Source organism: Paroedura picta, chromosome 2, assembly GCF_049243985.1.
Source record: "Paroedura picta isolate Pp20150507F chromosome 2, Ppicta_v3.0, whole genome shotgun sequence".
In the NCBI taxonomy this organism is placed as follows: domain Eukaryota; kingdom Metazoa; phylum Chordata; class Lepidosauria; order Squamata; family Gekkonidae; genus Paroedura; species Paroedura picta.
The window spans coordinates 24,346,563-24,364,576 of NC_135370.1; the positions used below are offsets into that span (position 1 = coordinate 24,346,563).

Sequence of the window (18,014 nt, forward strand, 5' to 3'; positions counted from 1 at the left end):
CAGACCCAGCAAATCTAGGATGAAGCAGCTGAAAAAGAATGAAAATGTCCCGGGGTGCGAGCAGGCGTGCTAATTCTATCAGAGCGGCTACGAATATCTGGCATGGCATTTTACCAAGTCTGCGAGCAGAGGTTTTTGTTTTGTGCTAAATGTTCAAATTGCTGCATGGCACCAAGTCCTGAAAACTGTGAGAAAGAATAGTCAGTAATAAACCAGGGATTATGCCTTTGGCTGTGTATTATAACTCTGAAATATAAATCTATAGGGATTTTGAACAAAAACAATGAAGCTGCTGTCTGAGGGCTGAATATGTTACCCCAGGAGTCCCCAGTGCGATGACTTTAGGCACCACAGTACCCTCTGACACCTTTCCTGGGACCCACTAAGTGTTTGTAGAAAGTGGGTGGAGCTAAGTGGGACTTTTACCCAGCAGGATTTCTGATTGGCCACTGGAGATCCAATTAGCTGCATAGCTGCCTCCACAGTGATGGTTGCATTTTTAAAAATTACCCCTCTTCTCCCCTGACCTTGGGCTTCCTTTGAGTGCTCGGCTCCGCCTCCTCCAGCAGCCATTTTGTGGTTGCGCCAATGACCTTGTTTTAGAATCCCGCCTCTCTGTGTCTCTCTGTTTACTCCACAGTCCTTCAGGATTATGATTTCTGGATATTTATTTAAAGAGTAACCAATGCTGTAATTTTCATTTTCATTTTCTTAACCCAAGATACATATTTGCTCCCCTAAATATTCAAGAGAGTCTGACCAAACTGAATTCATGAATTCTTGCTTATATTGGCCTACCCATGAAGACATGAAATTTTAGAATAAGCGGGTTTAGAGTGGTTTTAATAATTTTAACAATTTTTGTATAATTTGATATACATGTATGTATTTATATCTTTTAATTGATGTTACCTGCCCTGAGTTAATCAAGAAGGGCGGGATACAAAAATAAAACGTTAAAACTCTTATTATTATTATATTACAGTGACCGGGCACATTTATCTATATATCCATTTAATTTCCTCCTTCCCCCCGGAAGATGGCAGCACACGGAAGCCACGTCACAAAAGTCACTTGTATCCATGGTAACCTCAGTGTGACATTGCAGCAGCTGCTTCCAATTCTAACACGTTTTGAAACACAATATAACAGGAAGAGAAGGTGCCACCTGTGCAATATGCATTAGCAATTAACATCTTCGGCAACACGTTTTAGAAGCCAGTTCTGAAAATGGTGAACAGTCATTATATTTCCATGTGACCTCTATTTTTTTTTACAAAGAGAAAAAGGTAGAAACTGTAAGAGAGCCTTTACTTGCTAAATTTTAGGATACCTTTTAATCCAGAACCTATAGAACCATTGTTATAGGGCTGCCAATGTTGGGGAGGGGGGGGGTTAGGGAAAGGAGGGTCATGAATGGATAGAATGTCATACATAGACTTTCCCAAGCAGCTATGGTATAAGCTTGGTAAAAAGGTAAAGGTAAAGGTATCCCCTGTGCAAGCACCGAGTCATGTCTGACCCTTGGGGTGACGCCCTCTAGCGTTTTCATGGCAGACTCAATACGGGGTGGTTTGCCAGTGCCTTCCCCAGTCATTCCCGTTTACCCCCCAGCAAGCTGGGTCCTCATTTTACCGACCTCGGAAGGATGGAAGGCTGAGTCTACCTTGATAAGCTTGGTATAAGTTTTCAGATACTTTGAAACAGATTTCCTCAAGGCAAACGTATAGGAGTGGTGGGTGTTCCTCTGAAAGTCTAGTTAGAGTCAAGGATAGTTAAGACCGGACTAAAGCAATTGGTGTGACCCATGAATAGCATTGAAATAGCATACCAGTACAAGAATGCAGGCTTATTACACTAAGTTCCCACTCCTTAGCTATATGGATGAAATGAGACAAGTTTTATAGGCAAAGCAGAATAACTACACTATCTTGTAAACAAGTTTGTCCTGTACCAGGTGTCCTCTTTTTAGGGGACATATCCTCCTTTTTTTGGTGACCATCCTCTTTTGGGCCATTTTTTTTTAACTAATGCAAATGTCCTCTTTTTGAGTTGGGTGGTTAGGAAAATTCCTAGTGAATAGCAGTTATCACATCTTAAACAGTAGGGGTGTTTAAAATGACATTTGTCATAGGGATCGTTTGTTTGATGTAGCCAGTTGGGAAGTAGCCCTCGGTGAACTGCGGCCTGGAGATCAGATGTAATCCCAGGAGATCTCCAGCCTCCACCTGGAGGCTGGCAACCCCAAAATGGACATCTTGAAATTCAGCTACCTCCACGCTGCCCTGTCTCACAAAACACCAGCCCCGTTATTGGTCTGAGTTGGACTAAAAGGTGCTTTCACACACCCAAATTGCATGAATTCAATCCACGCTGCAACTGGATTGTGTTGTGTGAAATTGCGCAAAGTCCAATTGCGAACTCACTACAATGCACTGAGCATGTTTGAAAGCCCCCTGCAGTCTTGTACACAGAGAATTTTATTTAAATTTTTATCTTTATTATTATTATTCCTTATTATTGTTGTCATAACTGTGGACAGACTGGAAAGTTAGTAGCAGATTAAGTGCATTGAAACTGTTATTTAGCAAATGTGAAAGAGCCCTGCAGCCTTATACGTTTTGGATTTAAATTGTTATTATTATTATGATTCATTATTATTATGACATCAAGAAAACAAAGATCATGGCATCCAGCCCTCTCAATTCCTGGCAAATAGATGGGGAAGAAATGGAGATAGTGACAGATTTTATTTTCCTGGGCTCCAAGATCACTGCAGATGGGGACTGCAGCAAAGAAATTAAAAGACGCTTGCTCCTGGGGAGGAAAGCTATGGCAAATCTAGACAGCATCCTAAAAAGCAGAGACATCACCCTGCCAACAAAAGTGCGTTTAGTCTAGGCTATGGTATTCCCAGTTGCAATGTATGGCTGTGAAAGTTGGACCATAAGGAAGGCCGAGTGTCAAAGAATTGAGGCTTTTGAACTCTGGTGCTGGAGAAGACTTTTGCGAGTCCCTTGGACTGCAAGGCGAACAAACTGGTCAGTCCTAGAGGAGATCAACCCTGACTGCTCTTTAGAAGGCCAGATCCTGAAGATGAAACTCAAATACTTTGGCCACCTCATGAGAAGGAAGGACTCCCTGGAGAAGAGCCTAATGCTGGGAGCGATCGAGGGCAAAAGAAGAAGGGGACGACAGAGAATGAGGTGGCTGGATGGAGTCACTGAAGCAGTCAGTGCAAACTTAAATGGACTCCGGGGAATGGTAGAGGACAGGAAGGCCTGGAGGATCATTGTCCATGGGGTCGCGATGGGTCGGACACGACTTCGCACATAACAACAACAAATTATGATTACTACTATTTATTATTGTTGTTGTCATAACTTTGAGGAGAATGGAAAACCTGCAAACAACTTATCGGTTTGAAACTGTTCTTTAGCATGCATGAAATTGGCCTGCAGCCTCATTCACAAAAAATCTCTTAACCTGTTATTGTTATTATACTGCTACTACTACTACTAGTAGTACTACTAGTTGTTATTGTTGTCAAAACTGTGAAGAGCCTGGAACTCTGCAACTGACTAAGTGGCTAGAAACGGTGCCTGGCTGAAAGCTCCCTGCAGTCTTGTACAATGTACACCAAGTCTTTAAGTTGTTGTTGTTGTTGGTTCTTGTTGTTCTCCTAACTGTGAAGGGACTGGGAAGTCTGCCGCTGACTAAGTGGATTGCAACGGTGCCGTTCAGCATACGCCCCGCAGCCTCGTACCCCGAGTCTCTGACTGAAACCGTTGTTGTCCCCGTTATTATTATTACTGCCCCTTCTTTATTATGATTATATTGTTGTCCTAACTGTGAAGAGGCTGCGAAGTCTGCAGGCGAGGAAGCGCCTTGCAGCTGCGTTGTTAAGCAAGTGTGGAAACGCCCCGCAGCCTCGCGCACCAAATCCTTTATTTAAACCGCTATCATTATCATCATGATGATCGTGACTCCTCCTTTTCATGAGGAGCGTGAGGAGTCCGTGAGGCGCCCGAGGCGGGAAACGCCAGCTCCCTCCCCCCCCCCCCCCAGCTCTGCGGGCCGGGCTCTAAGTGCGCCACATCTTCCACACGGCCGGAGGAGGCGGGGCCCCCGCGAGCGACGGCGGCGCGGGCCAATGGGCGCGGCCAGCGCTTGCCGGGCGGGCCAATGGGCCGGGCGTCGGGGCGGGGCGGGCTGGCGGCCGAGGCGCCGTCCCCTCAGTCAGTGGCGGAGGCGGCCGAGGATGATGCGGCTGCGGAGCGCGGCGCTGTGGCGGGACCTGGTGCGGGGCGGCGCGGCGGCAGCGGTGGCGGCGGCCCCGGCGGGCGAGGGGCTGGGCGGCTGCCGGCGCGTGGCGCTGAGGCGGCTCCCCGCCGCGTGGCCGTCCCGCCGCCCGCCCCTGCCCGTCCCCGCCGGCCGCGCCCTGTGCACGCGCTCCGAGGGCATCCTGGAGGAGCCCGGCAAGGGGACGCCGGCCGCGGGGCAAGCGCCCGCCTCGCCCGCCGCGCCCGCCAACCACAACAGCCACGGCGCCGAGCCCGCCAAGGAGGCCGGCGGAGCGGCCGAGAAGTGAGTGCTCGAGCCGCCGGCAGGCAGGCATGCAGGGAGGGATACTCGCTCGCTCGGGGCTGGGCATCCCTGAAACAGCAGCAGCCCTGCGAGGTGGGCCAGGCAGAAAGGGGATGGCTGGGAAAAGGTCAGCAAAAACCTTGCGAGGTGGGCATAGCAGAAAGGAGATGGCTGGGAAAAGGTCAGCAGCAGCCCTGCAAGGTGGGCCAGGCAGAAAGGGGATGGCTGTTAAAAGGTCAGCAACAGTCTTGCGAGGTGGGCATAGCAGAAAGGAGATGGCTGGGAAAAGGTCAGCAGCAGCCCTGCAAGGTGGGCCAGGCAGAAAGGGGATGGCTGGGAAAAGGTCAGCAACAGTCTTGCGAGGTGGGCATAGCAGAAAGGAGATGGCTGGGAAAAGGTCAGCAACAGCCCTGCGAGGTGGGCCAGGAAGAGGGAGAATGGCTGGGAAAAGGTATGTCAGGAAGGCCCACCATCCCATCCATGCATTCTTTTCTGGTTCCACAATGATCCTGCAAGGTAGGTGTCACAAGAGAGAGCAGAGCCATCCCCAGATCTGCTACAGAGCATCCTGATATTTCCTAGACTGCCCTTTGTCCAAGGATCTTCATCCTTCTTTCTAAGGTGTTATTTGGTCAATTATTATGTTTGCATAGTGCTTATAAGCTCCATTTTATCTCTACAACAGCCCCGTGAGAAGGGCTGAACAGAGAGAGAGAGAATTAGTAGCCCAAGGTCAGCCAGAAAGGTCCATGATCGCTTCTCTTTCTTATGTGATATTTCCACAACAATCCTGCAAGGTAGGTGTTGTAGAGAGTGGGGGATCAGCCCCAAATCTGCAAGAGAGGGCCATGTTGCTTCCTAGGTTGCCTGTCATTCAAGGATCTTCATGGAATTCTTTTTTTTTTAAATTATATTTGTAATTTGTTCCCTGTGCTTTTTGGTCATTTGCTTCATTTGATTCCTGCCTTGGCCCCCAATGGGGATCCCATATGGCTTACATCTTTATCCTATTTTATCAATTTTATCCCCACAAAAGCCCTGTGTGGTTGGTTAGTCAGAGAGAGAGAGAATGATGGGCCCAAGATCAGTCAGGAAGGTACATGATTCTTCCTATTTTATCGCAACAACAGCCTTTTGAGGTGGGTTACATTGAGGGAGAGGGAAGATGACTGACCCAGAGTCAACCTGAATGGCCCATTTATCCCACGTTTTGGCAGTATTACCTGTTACCTAGAGGTGTGGAGTGATAATTCTCAATTACTCCACAATTGAGGATGCATCTGTCCATTAATCTTGACATTTTTATTTCATTTACTATGTTTCCTCCCCCAGAGTTGAACCCAAAAGGACGTTGGTGTAAACTTAGCTTGTTATTTTTATAGGGCCCTTGTATCTGGTAAGCATCTTCACTATGCTACTAATCCTTGGCCCACTCTCTACTTATATATGTGGTCTTGTGATTTCCATTTCATTGTATCTGAGGAAGTTGATCTTTGTTGGTCTTGGACTCAAATGCTGTTCTTCTACATCAGACCAACACGGCTACCTACTTGAATCTGTCTTAATGGTCTGTGGTCATCCTCCCTCTGTTTTATTGCACAACAACCTTGCGAAGTCGATTAGGCCAAAAGAGGGGGACGATGACTGGCCAAGTTCAGCCCTGAAAGGTCCATGATTTCTCTTATTTCTGAAATACTGAGTTTGAGTGGACCATAGTCAGATGGAAAGGCCTATAGTTCTTTTGCCTTCTGTTTTATCTTGAGAGAAACCCTGTGAGGCAGATAGAGGGAGGACAGGAGGACTGGCCCAAGGACAGCTTGAAACTATGCGATCCTTCCTATGTCTGCTTTGTCCCCACAACAGCCTTGCGAGGTAGAGGATGCCACTGCCCTAGGGCACCTGGTCACTTTTGCACTTGAATTTCCCTAGTTGTATTGCAGCATTCTGTTCTTGTTCTTTCAGTACATAAGGTTCAACTGGCCCAAGTTCACGCAAGAAGCTTTGAGGCAGAGGTGAAATTTGAACCTCTGTCTTCCTAGTTTGACAGTCAAACCACTGCCTTTACTCTACAGCCTAGGGGTTGGTTCCTGTGTGTCTCCATGGATGGTGATGGCTCTCTAGGAAGTAAAATACAAAAGTTTGGTGGGAGTCCCATCCCAAATATTTCAGGTGGGATTCTCTGTGTAATTGACCGAAACAGATAGATCAGAGGTTCCAGACTCTCTTTCATGGGGTATAGATAGACAAAAGTATAATTAGGTAGGATGAGCAACAATATGTTAAGGAAGAAGTCTGAAGCTATACATTAAGAGCAGATTAAAGTTTGGGAAAAGCAGTGATTAGACATCCTAGGGAGGTGAGAGAGAGGCCTGGAATCTTTGACCTGCCACCATCCCTTACGCATAAGGACCAAATTCACAGCGATTCCTTAGAGAATCACCCCTGGAAAAATCATGACCGAATTGACACCAAGCCTTTCCATCCTTTGGCAACATTTCTGTATGAAAATGTGGAACATGTTGCCTATATAGCACCCAAGGAATTGCACTCTGACTCATGAAATCTCTCGCAGTAGTAAATGTTGTCACTCTTTCAAGTGCCACGTGGCTTTGATTCTTTTATTTTCCTGCCATAGACCAACTTGGCCCGCCCCACTGGAGTGAATTACTACTGACCCATGCGCTGCTAGGATCTCTAAGCATTGTGGCATCTAGGCCAAAGAAAGAGTCTGGTTTCAGGGTCGAAATAGCCCAGTGCTGCATTCGTGCTGATTCAGTGTCTCTTAGCTTGTCTGTCACAACCGTAATAAAGTGACTGAAGGAGCTGTAGAAGACTGATTCTTTTCCTTGTCCTCTCGTGCCTGGATAAATGCACCGTTCTGCTTGATGCATATTTTGGACTGTAGAAGCACTCTTCTCTCGTTTTCCTTGCTTGCCTCTCATCTGATCAGTGGCTATTGGCTGCCATCCACCCATCTGCCTTGCCATCCTCTCTGCTTATTGGAGGGAAGGGATTAGGGAAATAGGCCCCGGAAATGCCATACGGCTGTCCTTCATCCTCCTTGGATGAATCCCGTCCCTTGCCCGTTGCCCGCAGCAAGAACTAAGGTTTACTGGAGGATAAAATGAAACTCTGGGTTGTGTCTTTAATAACACGGTCCTAGTTTGTAGTCATCTGTTGTCACGAGCAAGGTTCGAAGTTTTTCTGGCGTCTGAGCTGCCTTCCCCCGTCCCACGTGGCTCTTCATTTGACGGAAGAGCCGCTTCCTTATGCCAGAGGAAGTCTCCTTGGGCGTGTCTGTTCTGCCTGAGCATCGCCTCATGCCTGCAAAGAATTTTCTAGCCGGATGAGTCAGACTGTAGCAGTGAGTCTGCTGCTGGCACAGAAGGCAGGCTGTGAGGCACCTCAGCAATGAACTGCTTTTTTGACTGTTGTTGTGGTTACCCTTTTTTAGGAAACGGTGCCGGAGCAATGGATTGTTGCATATAGAAATGTTCACCAATTATCTGGGCTGATGATGGCAGTCGTGAATGATAGATTAACGTGTTTGCGGAAGCTGCTTATCTCATTGCTGTGCAGTGTTCCATTCAGAGAGCTGAAACGGTTTAATTTTCATTGCCAGCCTAGGACACTGTTTCTCGAAGGAGACGTTTCTCCTGAATGTGGCCTTTAGACCTCCGGGATCTCAAGTGACAATTTATTTTTGCCGTGGTGCGGGTGGTGGTAAGGGGGTGTAGAGTTGCATGATCACACTGCATAGTTCTAAAGTTTACCCACTGGAGTCATCATGAAACCTGGAGTCAAAACTTGAGGCGGCTGCAAAAGGCCTGTGACAGTCACATTTGAACTCTGCTTTTTTAGAGAAACTAAAACTTCCCTAGGAAGCCATAAACCACAGCTAAAGAACGGAGAGTGGCCGGACTGCTTAACCTTTTCATCTCCCACTCTTTTCCTGCTCAAAATTACACACAACCCCTGCTGTTTTTCTCCTGGGGTAGGGACATACTGTACAAGGCCACCTTCCTGTAGTTGAATGCAAGAATGTCCAGAGGGGAACTTAGGCCATTTCCGCACATCAATAAAAATAGTGTTACGCCAGCTGAATGGCATAGCGCTAAATCATATCATGCCTCCCAGCTCCTCACTTTTTTGCTGTCTGGCCTTTCTCTGCCACCTTTTCACGCGTCTTACCCTCCACACCTGCTGCTGGAAACAGCGGAAGAGAGCAATGCACGTTATACACGACTCACTTCCGCCTGTCAATCAATCCAGGCAACCAGTTCCCTTTCTCCATGTTTTAAAGTTCTCGCGATGGCCACTATTTTGTTTAAATTCATACTTCTCCGTTGAAATGCCGGTGCATAGAAGCATAGATACATAGTGCTTTTTGAACACCGCTCCTTATGGAATCACAAGGTCTTTTATACATTTAAAAATTATTCTAGTTCCTGATTTTTTTTTGGGGGGGGGGAGAAAACTTTAGAGAGGCACGCTTTGTGTTACAACTTAAAAAAAAAACTTTATTTCTGGCATTGCCTGCACTCTGGTCCACCTATTCGTTGCTCCAGTAAGTTAGCCATTTTAAAAAAGAAATTCCTGTCTCCGGGAACAAGGGAGAGGGAAGCGGGTGCGAGGGCAGGACAAGGCAGGCGCCTTTAGCACATTTAAGCCTCCATACCTTTTCTCTCTTGGTTGCCCTCTGGTAGCTAGTGCTAAATAGGTTTGGGAATCCTCTTTATGCAGTTCCCCAACTAGTGCTTTAAAATGGAGGATGTAGCGAGCAGTTTGCTGCCCAGACATTGGATGTTGGTGATATCATATAGAGGGGCTGGAATATATTACAACTAGATTAGGTAAGCATTTCACTACATTTAACGGGTGCAGAAATGCCCTTAAAGTTTCCTTCTTTCCTCCTGGAGAGATTCAGTGCAGCTTTTTTAAAGCGGGGGGTTGGTGGGCGTGGATATGACTGCATTATATTGAGCTTTGCCCAAGGTGGGAAGGATCTAATTGTGTGAAGCGTTTTGGAAGTCCTGTTCCGAAAAACAAGAACATGCCTAGTTCTCATGAGAAGGCAGACTTCAAATTCACACCGCTCCTGATTTGGTGCCCTTCACATACCCTCCATCTGTTGTAATTCTTGTTGTTAAAGAGAGCAAAAATTCTGTGCGTATCCTGGCTATTCAGTTTGAAGCAATACATGGATACCAGCTAGTTTGGGGATTGTTTTGGTAGACCAAAATAAGTATTTTAACATGCTTTTCTAGTTGTACTGAGCCTCTTGTGGCACAGAGTGGTAAGGCAGCAGACATGCAGTCTGAAAGCTCTGCCCATGAGGCTGGGAGTTCAATCCCAGCAGCCGGCTCAAGGTTGACTCAGCCTTCCATCCTTCTGAGGTCGGTAAAATGAGTACCCAGCTTGCTTGCTGGGGGGTAAACGTTAATGACTGGGGAAGGCACTGGCAAACCACCCGGTATTGAGTCTGCCATGAAAACGCTAGAGGGCATCACCCCAAGGGTCAGACATGACCCAGTGCTTGCACAGGGGATACCTTTACATTTACCTTTTTCTAGTTGGAGGTGAAACATTGCCACAGTCTTAAGTGTGGTTCATGCATCATGCTCTGGGCAGAAATGAGAACATTTTCTTTCAACCTTGCATTGTTGCTGAGGGGGCTGCTATTGGTGGAGCTGAAGGGAAATGGATAAAAGAAAATCCTTCATCCAAAGAGTAGTTATTTATTTATAATTATAATTTAATTTATAGCCCACCACTCATGACCTGCTTGTGGTGGGGCACAAAATTTTAAAATCCTCATAAAACATAAAAACTTCAATGCATTCTAGCAGTGGAATAAAATACTTCTCCCCCACCCCTGTTCAGCAGAAGGCATATAAGCACCTCACAGTGCTAATAGGGAGCAACATGATGACCTCGTTGACTTGGATGGGTGGGTGAGGGTCAGATCTTAATTTCCCTGGCCTCAACCGAAGACCTGGTGGAAGAGCTTTGTCTAATAGGCCCTGTGGAACTGCAGGAGTTCCGTCAGGGCCCTCAGCTTTTCGGGGAGCTCGTTCCACCAGGTCAGCTTCAGGACCAAAAAGGGTGTGTCCTGGGTTGAGGCCAGGTGAACTTCCCATGGGCCAGGGATCTTCAGCAAATTCACATCAACAGAGTGAAAATCCCTGTGTGGGGGGGGGGGGGATAAGGAGGCAAGTGGTCCCTCAGATATGTGGGATCCTGATCACGAATGTCCTTAAAGGTTAATAGCAAAACTTTGAACTTGGTCTGGGTTGCAACCGGCAACCAATGCAGCTGCCTCAGTACTGGCTGGATATGGGCCCTCCGTGGTGTTCCAGTGAGTACCCTAGCAGCTGTGTTCTGTACCAGCTGAAATTTCCAGGTCAAGGACCAGGGTCGGTCCGCATAAAGTGAGTTACAGAAATCCAATCTGGAGGTGACGGTTGCATGGATCACTGTATCCAGGTGGTCCGAAGATGGGTATGGTGCTAGTAGCTGCACTTAGCACAGGTGGTAAAATGCCATGCGCGTTACCCCTGTGACCTGAGCCTAAACAAGGAGGAATCCAGGATCACTCCCAGATTCCTTGCTAAGGGCGAGATGTTGAGTTGCATACTGGCTAAGGTGGGTGAACGCACTTCCTGATCTTACCCCCCTTTCCACCCAAGCCACAGGACCTCTGTCTTGAAGGGGTTGAATTTCAGGTGACTGCCCCAACGATCCAGCCACTACTTCCAAATATCTGGCGAATGTATTCAAGTGGGAGTCAGGGTGGCTGTCCATCAGGAGATAGAGCTTGGGTGTCATCTGCATATTGGTGGCAACCCAGCCTGTAACTCCGGATCAGCCGGGCCAGAAGGCACATGTAGATGATAAACAAAGTGGGGGAGAGGATCGCCTCCTGCAGAACCCCAAAGGGGAGATGAAAGATTGCAATAACTCCTCCTACACCGCTACCTTCTTTGTCCAGTTCCAGAGAAAGGAGCACAGTCCCTGAAGGGCTGTCCCCTGTATCCCAGCCCCAGTGAGGCGGTGAGCAGACAACTCATGGTCGACCACATCAAATTTCACATGAAATTCCCTGCCATAGGAAGTGGCGGCAGCTACAAGCATAGATAATTTCAGAAGGGGATTGAATAAACATCTGGAATAGAGGTTCATGAGTGGCTATAATTTCAGAAGGGGATTGAATAAACATCTGGAATAGAGGTCCATAAGTGGAACACTGTCTGGGGCAGTGGTGCTTTTTCTTTGTGCTTGAGGGGCATCAATGGGAGGATTTCTGGCCTCCTGGTGGTCCTCTTGATGGCACCTGGGTTTTGGCTACTGTGACACAGAGCATTAGACTGGATGGGCCATTGGCCTCATCCAACATATCTTCTCTTATGTTCTTTTGTCTGGGGCAGGGATGCTGGAAAGCCCGACATGCTGCCTGCAGGCAGCAGCAATGAGGAAGGGAGTGGGGGGGAGTGTGGGGAAAGGGGCCCCCACTGCACAATGGCAGGGAGCGGCATGCCACTCTGCTATGGGGCATGGGGGTGTGGGGACTCCCCGGTCGGCTCCACAGAGCTGACACGGGTGTGCAGTGTCCTTCCAGGGGAAAGGGGAAAACACAATTTTTCCATTTATGATTCATCTGATCCAATCCAGAGTTCCGGAGTTGAGTGTTCGAGGTTCATGTGACCGATTTCAAAGTTCTGAAGTGAGAAAAGGATAGTTAGCAAGATGCTGTGTCAGATACTGGGAAGCTTTTGGCCTGTGGATCATCTGAATTCACAAGTCATTCTTACATGTGGATACTCTTCGCATGAATTAGGCCAGATCATTTCTGTAGGCCATACTTGATTTATCCTGCCACAGTCTTAGTCTCAAGGTTTTTTATGTCATTATTATTTTATTTGTAACCCACCATGAGTCCTTGGGGAAGTGGTGAGATAGAAATCTAATAATAAATAAAATAAATTTATAACTTTATTACTCCCTGTTCAATTTCTTCTGAAAAACAAGGCTCTGTTTATTGGTTTGCTTACATTGATTTTTTTTCCTTATTTAAAATGCAACTTTTCCCTTGGCTAACAGGCATTGCACAGCATCCCATTCCCATATCTAGAGAACTATATATATAGAATCACAGAGTTGGAAGGGATCTTCTGGGTCATCTAGTCCAGCCCCCTGCACCATGCTGGACACTCACAACCCATCGCTCATCCACTGTCACCTGCCACCCCTGCCACTTGGCACCAAGACAAGTGTAGTTGATAAGTGTATTTGATAGGGTGGATGGATGGAAGGACATCAATTACCAGAGTGGTAATTTGGAAGAGGTATTTAGAATGAGCCTACTGCTGTATAGAACTAATTTTAAAAGCACGAGCGAGCTGTAGTCCTTACTTGAAATGCGTAGCCCAGTTTTGCAAATGGAGAAATTGGATTCCAGAGAATGAGAAGGGGCAGGATTCCAAAATCTCAGCATAGCCTTGTTACTAGGTGTTCCAGCACTTATTTTTTGTGGACTGCCATGTGTTTTGTCTTCAGATTAATTTATTTATCCATGAGGATTTCAACTTTGCAGAGAACAAACACTTCTATATCTATATCTTCTATCTATATAGATAATAACTTAGTTGTGACAATACAAAAGCAGGTGTACTATCTTCATTCTTTTTTGGCATATGCTGAATGTGCGCTTTTTAAAGTGTTTAATGGTACTAAAACACTGCTCTTAATCTGAACAAACATTACATAATGTTATTGACCTGAGAAATAGCGGGAGGAAAAGCTTATACTGCAGTTTAAACTGATAAGCTTTATCCAAGAATAGCCCATTTTGGGGGTATTTTTCTGTATGTCAAAGTGAATGTTGGCCAAGTCTGCTTTGTCAGCTAGTTCAGTTTCATAGCTAAATATTGATCTAGGCTGCTTGATTTGACAGCCGCAGATGTGGAAGATACCTTGGAAAATTTTGTGTGGATTATGTTCGTTTCACAACATTGCATATTTAGCATTTTGAATGCTATGGATTACAGTCTTAAAACACACTATAACGCCTCGTTAAACTGAAACTATTATGACTGGTTTGCACTTACTTTTCCATTATGAGTCTTCTCAGTGTCTTCTCACTTCTGTTGAGATATTTGCAAGGGCAAGTCAAAAAAGCATTGCTACAAAATCATAGAAACCTTCATTAAACAAAAATATCAAAGTGTGAAGCTAATTTCTTTATATATCTTGCAGCTATGTCTATACTCTTCTGAAGGCAGTGTTTTTGTAATCCAGGCTTTCTCAACCAGGGTTTTGTGAAACCGTGGGGTTTCTTGAAGGCCCTGGAAGAGTTTCCCAAATAGGTGGGAGTTAATTAATTTTTAATATGTTTTTTTTTTAATTTGTTAAACTTTTGTTAGGCGATATGACCATATATAGCCATGTTGACCTGCCCTTCCCCTCCCAAAATGGCCAATGATGTGCCTGGAAGAGGGTGGGAAGGGGAGGGGTCCCAGCTGTGCAACCATATTCTCCATAATTGTGCCACTTCTGGGTTTTCTTGAAGCCTGGAGAATGTTTCAGGGGTTTCTTTATGGTAAAAAATTGAGAAAGGCTGCTCTAACCCTTCTAACTCTGCGGTCTTTGATTTACATGTCAAAATGGCAGGTTCGGCATTCTTGAGAGATTCAAATCATGTTCTTTTAAAATATTCTTTGAGTTTTGGGAAGAAAAAGATGTCCGAAGGGACAAAATCAGGTCTGGAGGGTGGAAAGAAAAAGAAGAAAGGGAAGAAAAAGAAGTCCGGAGGGGCAAGATGAGGTCTGGAGGGTGGATGGCGTAATGTTTCCCAATGAAATTCTCACTGTTCAACTCTAGATACCTTCAAAGAAGGAGCATGTGCATCGTCGCAATGGGGAAAAAATTCCTCAGCACAAATTTCCTGCCCTTTTTTTACACCAATGCCCTTTTCTTTTTTCTTAAAACTTCGTAAGCCCCTGTGATCATCCTGTGTCCTTCGGGAAGGTTATTTTGTTTGGAATAAACATTTTGTTTGGAGTAAACCTGTGCATGAAGGAATTGGAACCCCAGTACTTTTTGCCTTACCCTCATGAGGGTAGCTAAAGTTGTGGCAGTTTCTCCATAGAGGTTTTTGTTTTAGCATTTCAGTACTTTCACGTATTTTTAAGAGCATTCTTACAATACTCAAATTTCGATATTTATCTCAGGCGGCAATTTGTTAGGGTCAGTACATCAACTCAGCTACTTCTGCACATCTTGAGGGTGTTTGGATCCGTGCTTTCTTTGATCCTCTTCTCCTCGTGGTTCATATCTGTCTCCTTCTGAAATCATAGTACTGATATTCCCAAGAAAGTATTTTAAAGAGTAAATTTTCAGGACCAGGCCTGAGGCATGATTTTCTTATCTTTAACTGGGAAGCATCCTTAAAAACCTTACACCTGAGCCCTTAATTTGTATTTTCTGTTGTTTAAGACAGGGGTAGTCAACCTGTCGCCCTCCAGATGTTCATGGACTACAATTCCCATAAGCCCCTGCCAGAAAGGCATCTTTGATTGAAGAAAAGGCTATTTATGTTGGGGGGGAAACTTGGGGGGTCACAAGATCTAGCCCAATACTTTTTGACACAGCTTTATCCTTTAGCTCAGCCATTCTCAGCGGGAGCCATATGGACTCCTGGGGGGCCCTGGCTCATTTGAAGGGGACTGCAGACTGAAAAATGTGAGAAGGGCAGCCTAAGGGGCTTTTTTTTGGAGGGGGGGGTCTGGTAACTGTACCAGTGAAATACCATTTTTGGCACTTATGACATCAATGACTGCTAGAAAGTTTGACCTTTGTCAAAGAAAAGAAAAAGAAATCATGCCATCTCTTCCTGTCTGTGTACATGAATGAATGCATTCAAGGGAAAAAATGAACGCACTTGCTTCTCTGGGCCGAAGGTTCTAGAAATCTGTCTCGGGTATATATAAGACAAGGCAGATCCAGTATAGCTATTTCACTCTTAACTTAGGCCTTTTTTAGCCTAGCTCACTGCACAAGCGGCCAGCCCGCTGCAGCCTGAGGAGAGCTCCTTACAGGTCTGGGACCATGTCTTAATTGTATCCTCCCTGTTTTCTGTAAACCGCCCTGAGCCCTCGGGGAGGGCGGTATATAAATATGATAAATAAATAAATAAATAATAAAAAGGGTTGAGAATGCTTATTTAAGCTGAACCGGCCACTGCTGCTTCTAAAACCTTGACTTTGAGAACTATCTGTGGTGCTAATTGGAAAGGAATAACATGGCAGGTGTTTACAGTGGTGCCCCGTGTCCAGCATGGATCCAAGTATTTGTCTGTCAATAAAAACTGTTAATTTAATTATCCTGGTGACAAAGGAGAGCTTGGGAGCAGTTTAAATGGCTGCGTGCACTAAAGCGATCCATAGGCAAACCGTCAAGAGCAGGGGTAGTCAAACTGCGGCCCTCCAGATGCCCGTGGACCACAATTTCCAGAAGCCCCTGCCAGCGAATGCAGTTTGATTACCCCTGGTCAAGAGCATGACCTGTGTCGAAGTTGTTTTCTCACCATGGGTCCTTTTCTTTTGTTTCTTTTCAGTAAGATAAAGCAAGGCCTTCTGCCCAGCTTGGAGGACTTGCTGTTCTACACCATTGCTGAAGGGCAGGAGAAAATACCAGTTCATAAGTTCATTACGGTAAGTTAAAAAAAAAAAAGATGCCACCCACTAAATAGTATAGTTGAAGAGGTTATTAGCAAGTTTTCTAATGACACACCGATGCCGGGGGGTGGGGTCAGACAGGCATTCCTGTTAATGCCGCATTTGGAAAGCTGACCTAGCTTGCTTCGTATGATTTAATTTGCTAGTATTTTGGAATTAGAAGACATACTAGCGGGGGTCACTGAGGTGCCCAGCAGCACCTTTCCTGGTGCCTGCCAAATGTTTTTAGGAAGTGGGTGGAGTCAGCTGGGGCTCCTGGCCATTGGAGATCTGACCGGCTGTGGAATCATAGAATCATAGAGTTGGAAGGGGCCTCCAGGGTCATCTAGTCCAACCCCCTGCAAGTGTTCTTTACCACCCCCCTCCTACTTTCTGGCTGAGGTAAGAAGACTCAGCACTCCATCCCTCTGCATGTTGGACAAAGGGGATTGGCTCTCCAAAGCTTATACCCTGCAGATCTTCTTGGTCTTTGAGGTGCTAATGGACTTGAATCTAACTGCACATTAGCCTGCTGTCAAACTTGGTTGTTCTGACTTACTAAAGGACAAAGGTACCCTGTGGAAGTGTCTTCTAGCTGGTTGCTGTGTTGCATTGGGACATGGGATTGGATATTGCTGAAGCTAGAGTTTTGTGTTATGTGTACAGACAATGATATCCCCCCTCCCCTTTTAAATTCTCCAGGCTCTGAAATCTACAGGTTTACGTACCTCTGATCCTAGGCTGAAAGAATGTATGGACATGCTAAGACTGACTTTACAGACGACCTCCGATGGTGTCATGCTAGATAAAGATCTCTTTAAAAAGTAAGTAACTGACTGATTTAGAACTGTAGCCTGAAACTTCCAGCGTTCTGTTTGGGTCTGGAGCTGAGAAGCTAGTGCTCTCCATAGCAAAGCAAAAATTGAGTGCTGTGGCATTCTCCACCAAATCTGTTAAGTGAAATGCTCTGTTATCCCAAAATGTTCTTCTCAAAAATTGGGGGAAGTAGCTATGCGAAAAGAGGGATAACCAGCAGGATCTGTTTTGCACAGTTGATTAAGCCCTTCAGGAATCCAAGGCAGACAACCAATACTGTTTAAAATAATGTAGCTTTATTCAAAGGATAAGACTTGGCAGTTCCACTAACACTTGACACTAACTAGCAGAAAGAAATGAGATAGGAAATGGCTAAATTTGGGGGAAAGGACAGCAAGGTTCATACCATTACCTGTCTTGCACAGATGGAGAAGTTTGGGGGTATTGAGGGAGGGGGTCGGCAACAAGAATGAAACCAGCATCTGGCATTGCCAGAAGGGAGTGAACATACTGGGAGCTCCAAAGATGGGTTTTTAAACCCTTTCCTTAGTCAGATACATGGTTAATCTAACTCTCTGGCCTCAGGACAAAGCAACTGGCCAGCACAGCTTGTCACTTGCAGGGATGCTTCCACGCTTGGGTGGAGACGGATGGGCCCAGCAACTAGCCTCTTTTAATTATTTCTTTTCACAACTGCGAAAGTGTCTGCCATTAATTACTAACATGAACAATTTTATTTCTTCAGTGTTTTTGTGAACTACAACTGAACTCAGGACTGATTAGATGTTTTGGCAAAGAATCATCATATGGCATCATATGGCATAATTTGGATACTATGACACAGTTTACTAATTTGCCACTGATTTACCTTTTCTATATGTCTGCACTCTCATGATG

At 45.8% G+C, this 18,014-nt stretch overlaps 1 protein-coding gene across 5 annotated transcripts in view; it reads left to right on the forward strand.

Moving 5' to 3' along the window:
• The first annotated feature begins 1,148 nt into the window (after positions 1–1,148).
• Positions 1,149–18,014, forward strand: part of GLS (glutaminase) — an 87,026-nt gene continuing 70,160 nt past the window's right edge. The window contains exons 1-3 of one of the 5 annotated variants that reach the window (XM_077319503.1): positions 1,149–1,289; positions 16,202–16,298; positions 17,004–17,125. In XM_077319503.1, coding sequence (XP_077175618.1) covers positions 17,055–17,125 — 71 coding nt within the window. In that variant the 5' untranslated portion in view covers positions 1,149–1,289; positions 16,202–16,298; positions 17,004–17,054. Of the gene's footprint in view, positions 1,299–4,224; positions 4,588–16,201; positions 16,299–17,003; positions 17,126–18,014 lie in introns of those variants that run through there. The other 4 variants (XM_077319505.1, XM_077319504.1, XM_077319502.1 and 1 more) reach the window with 4 other exon arrangements.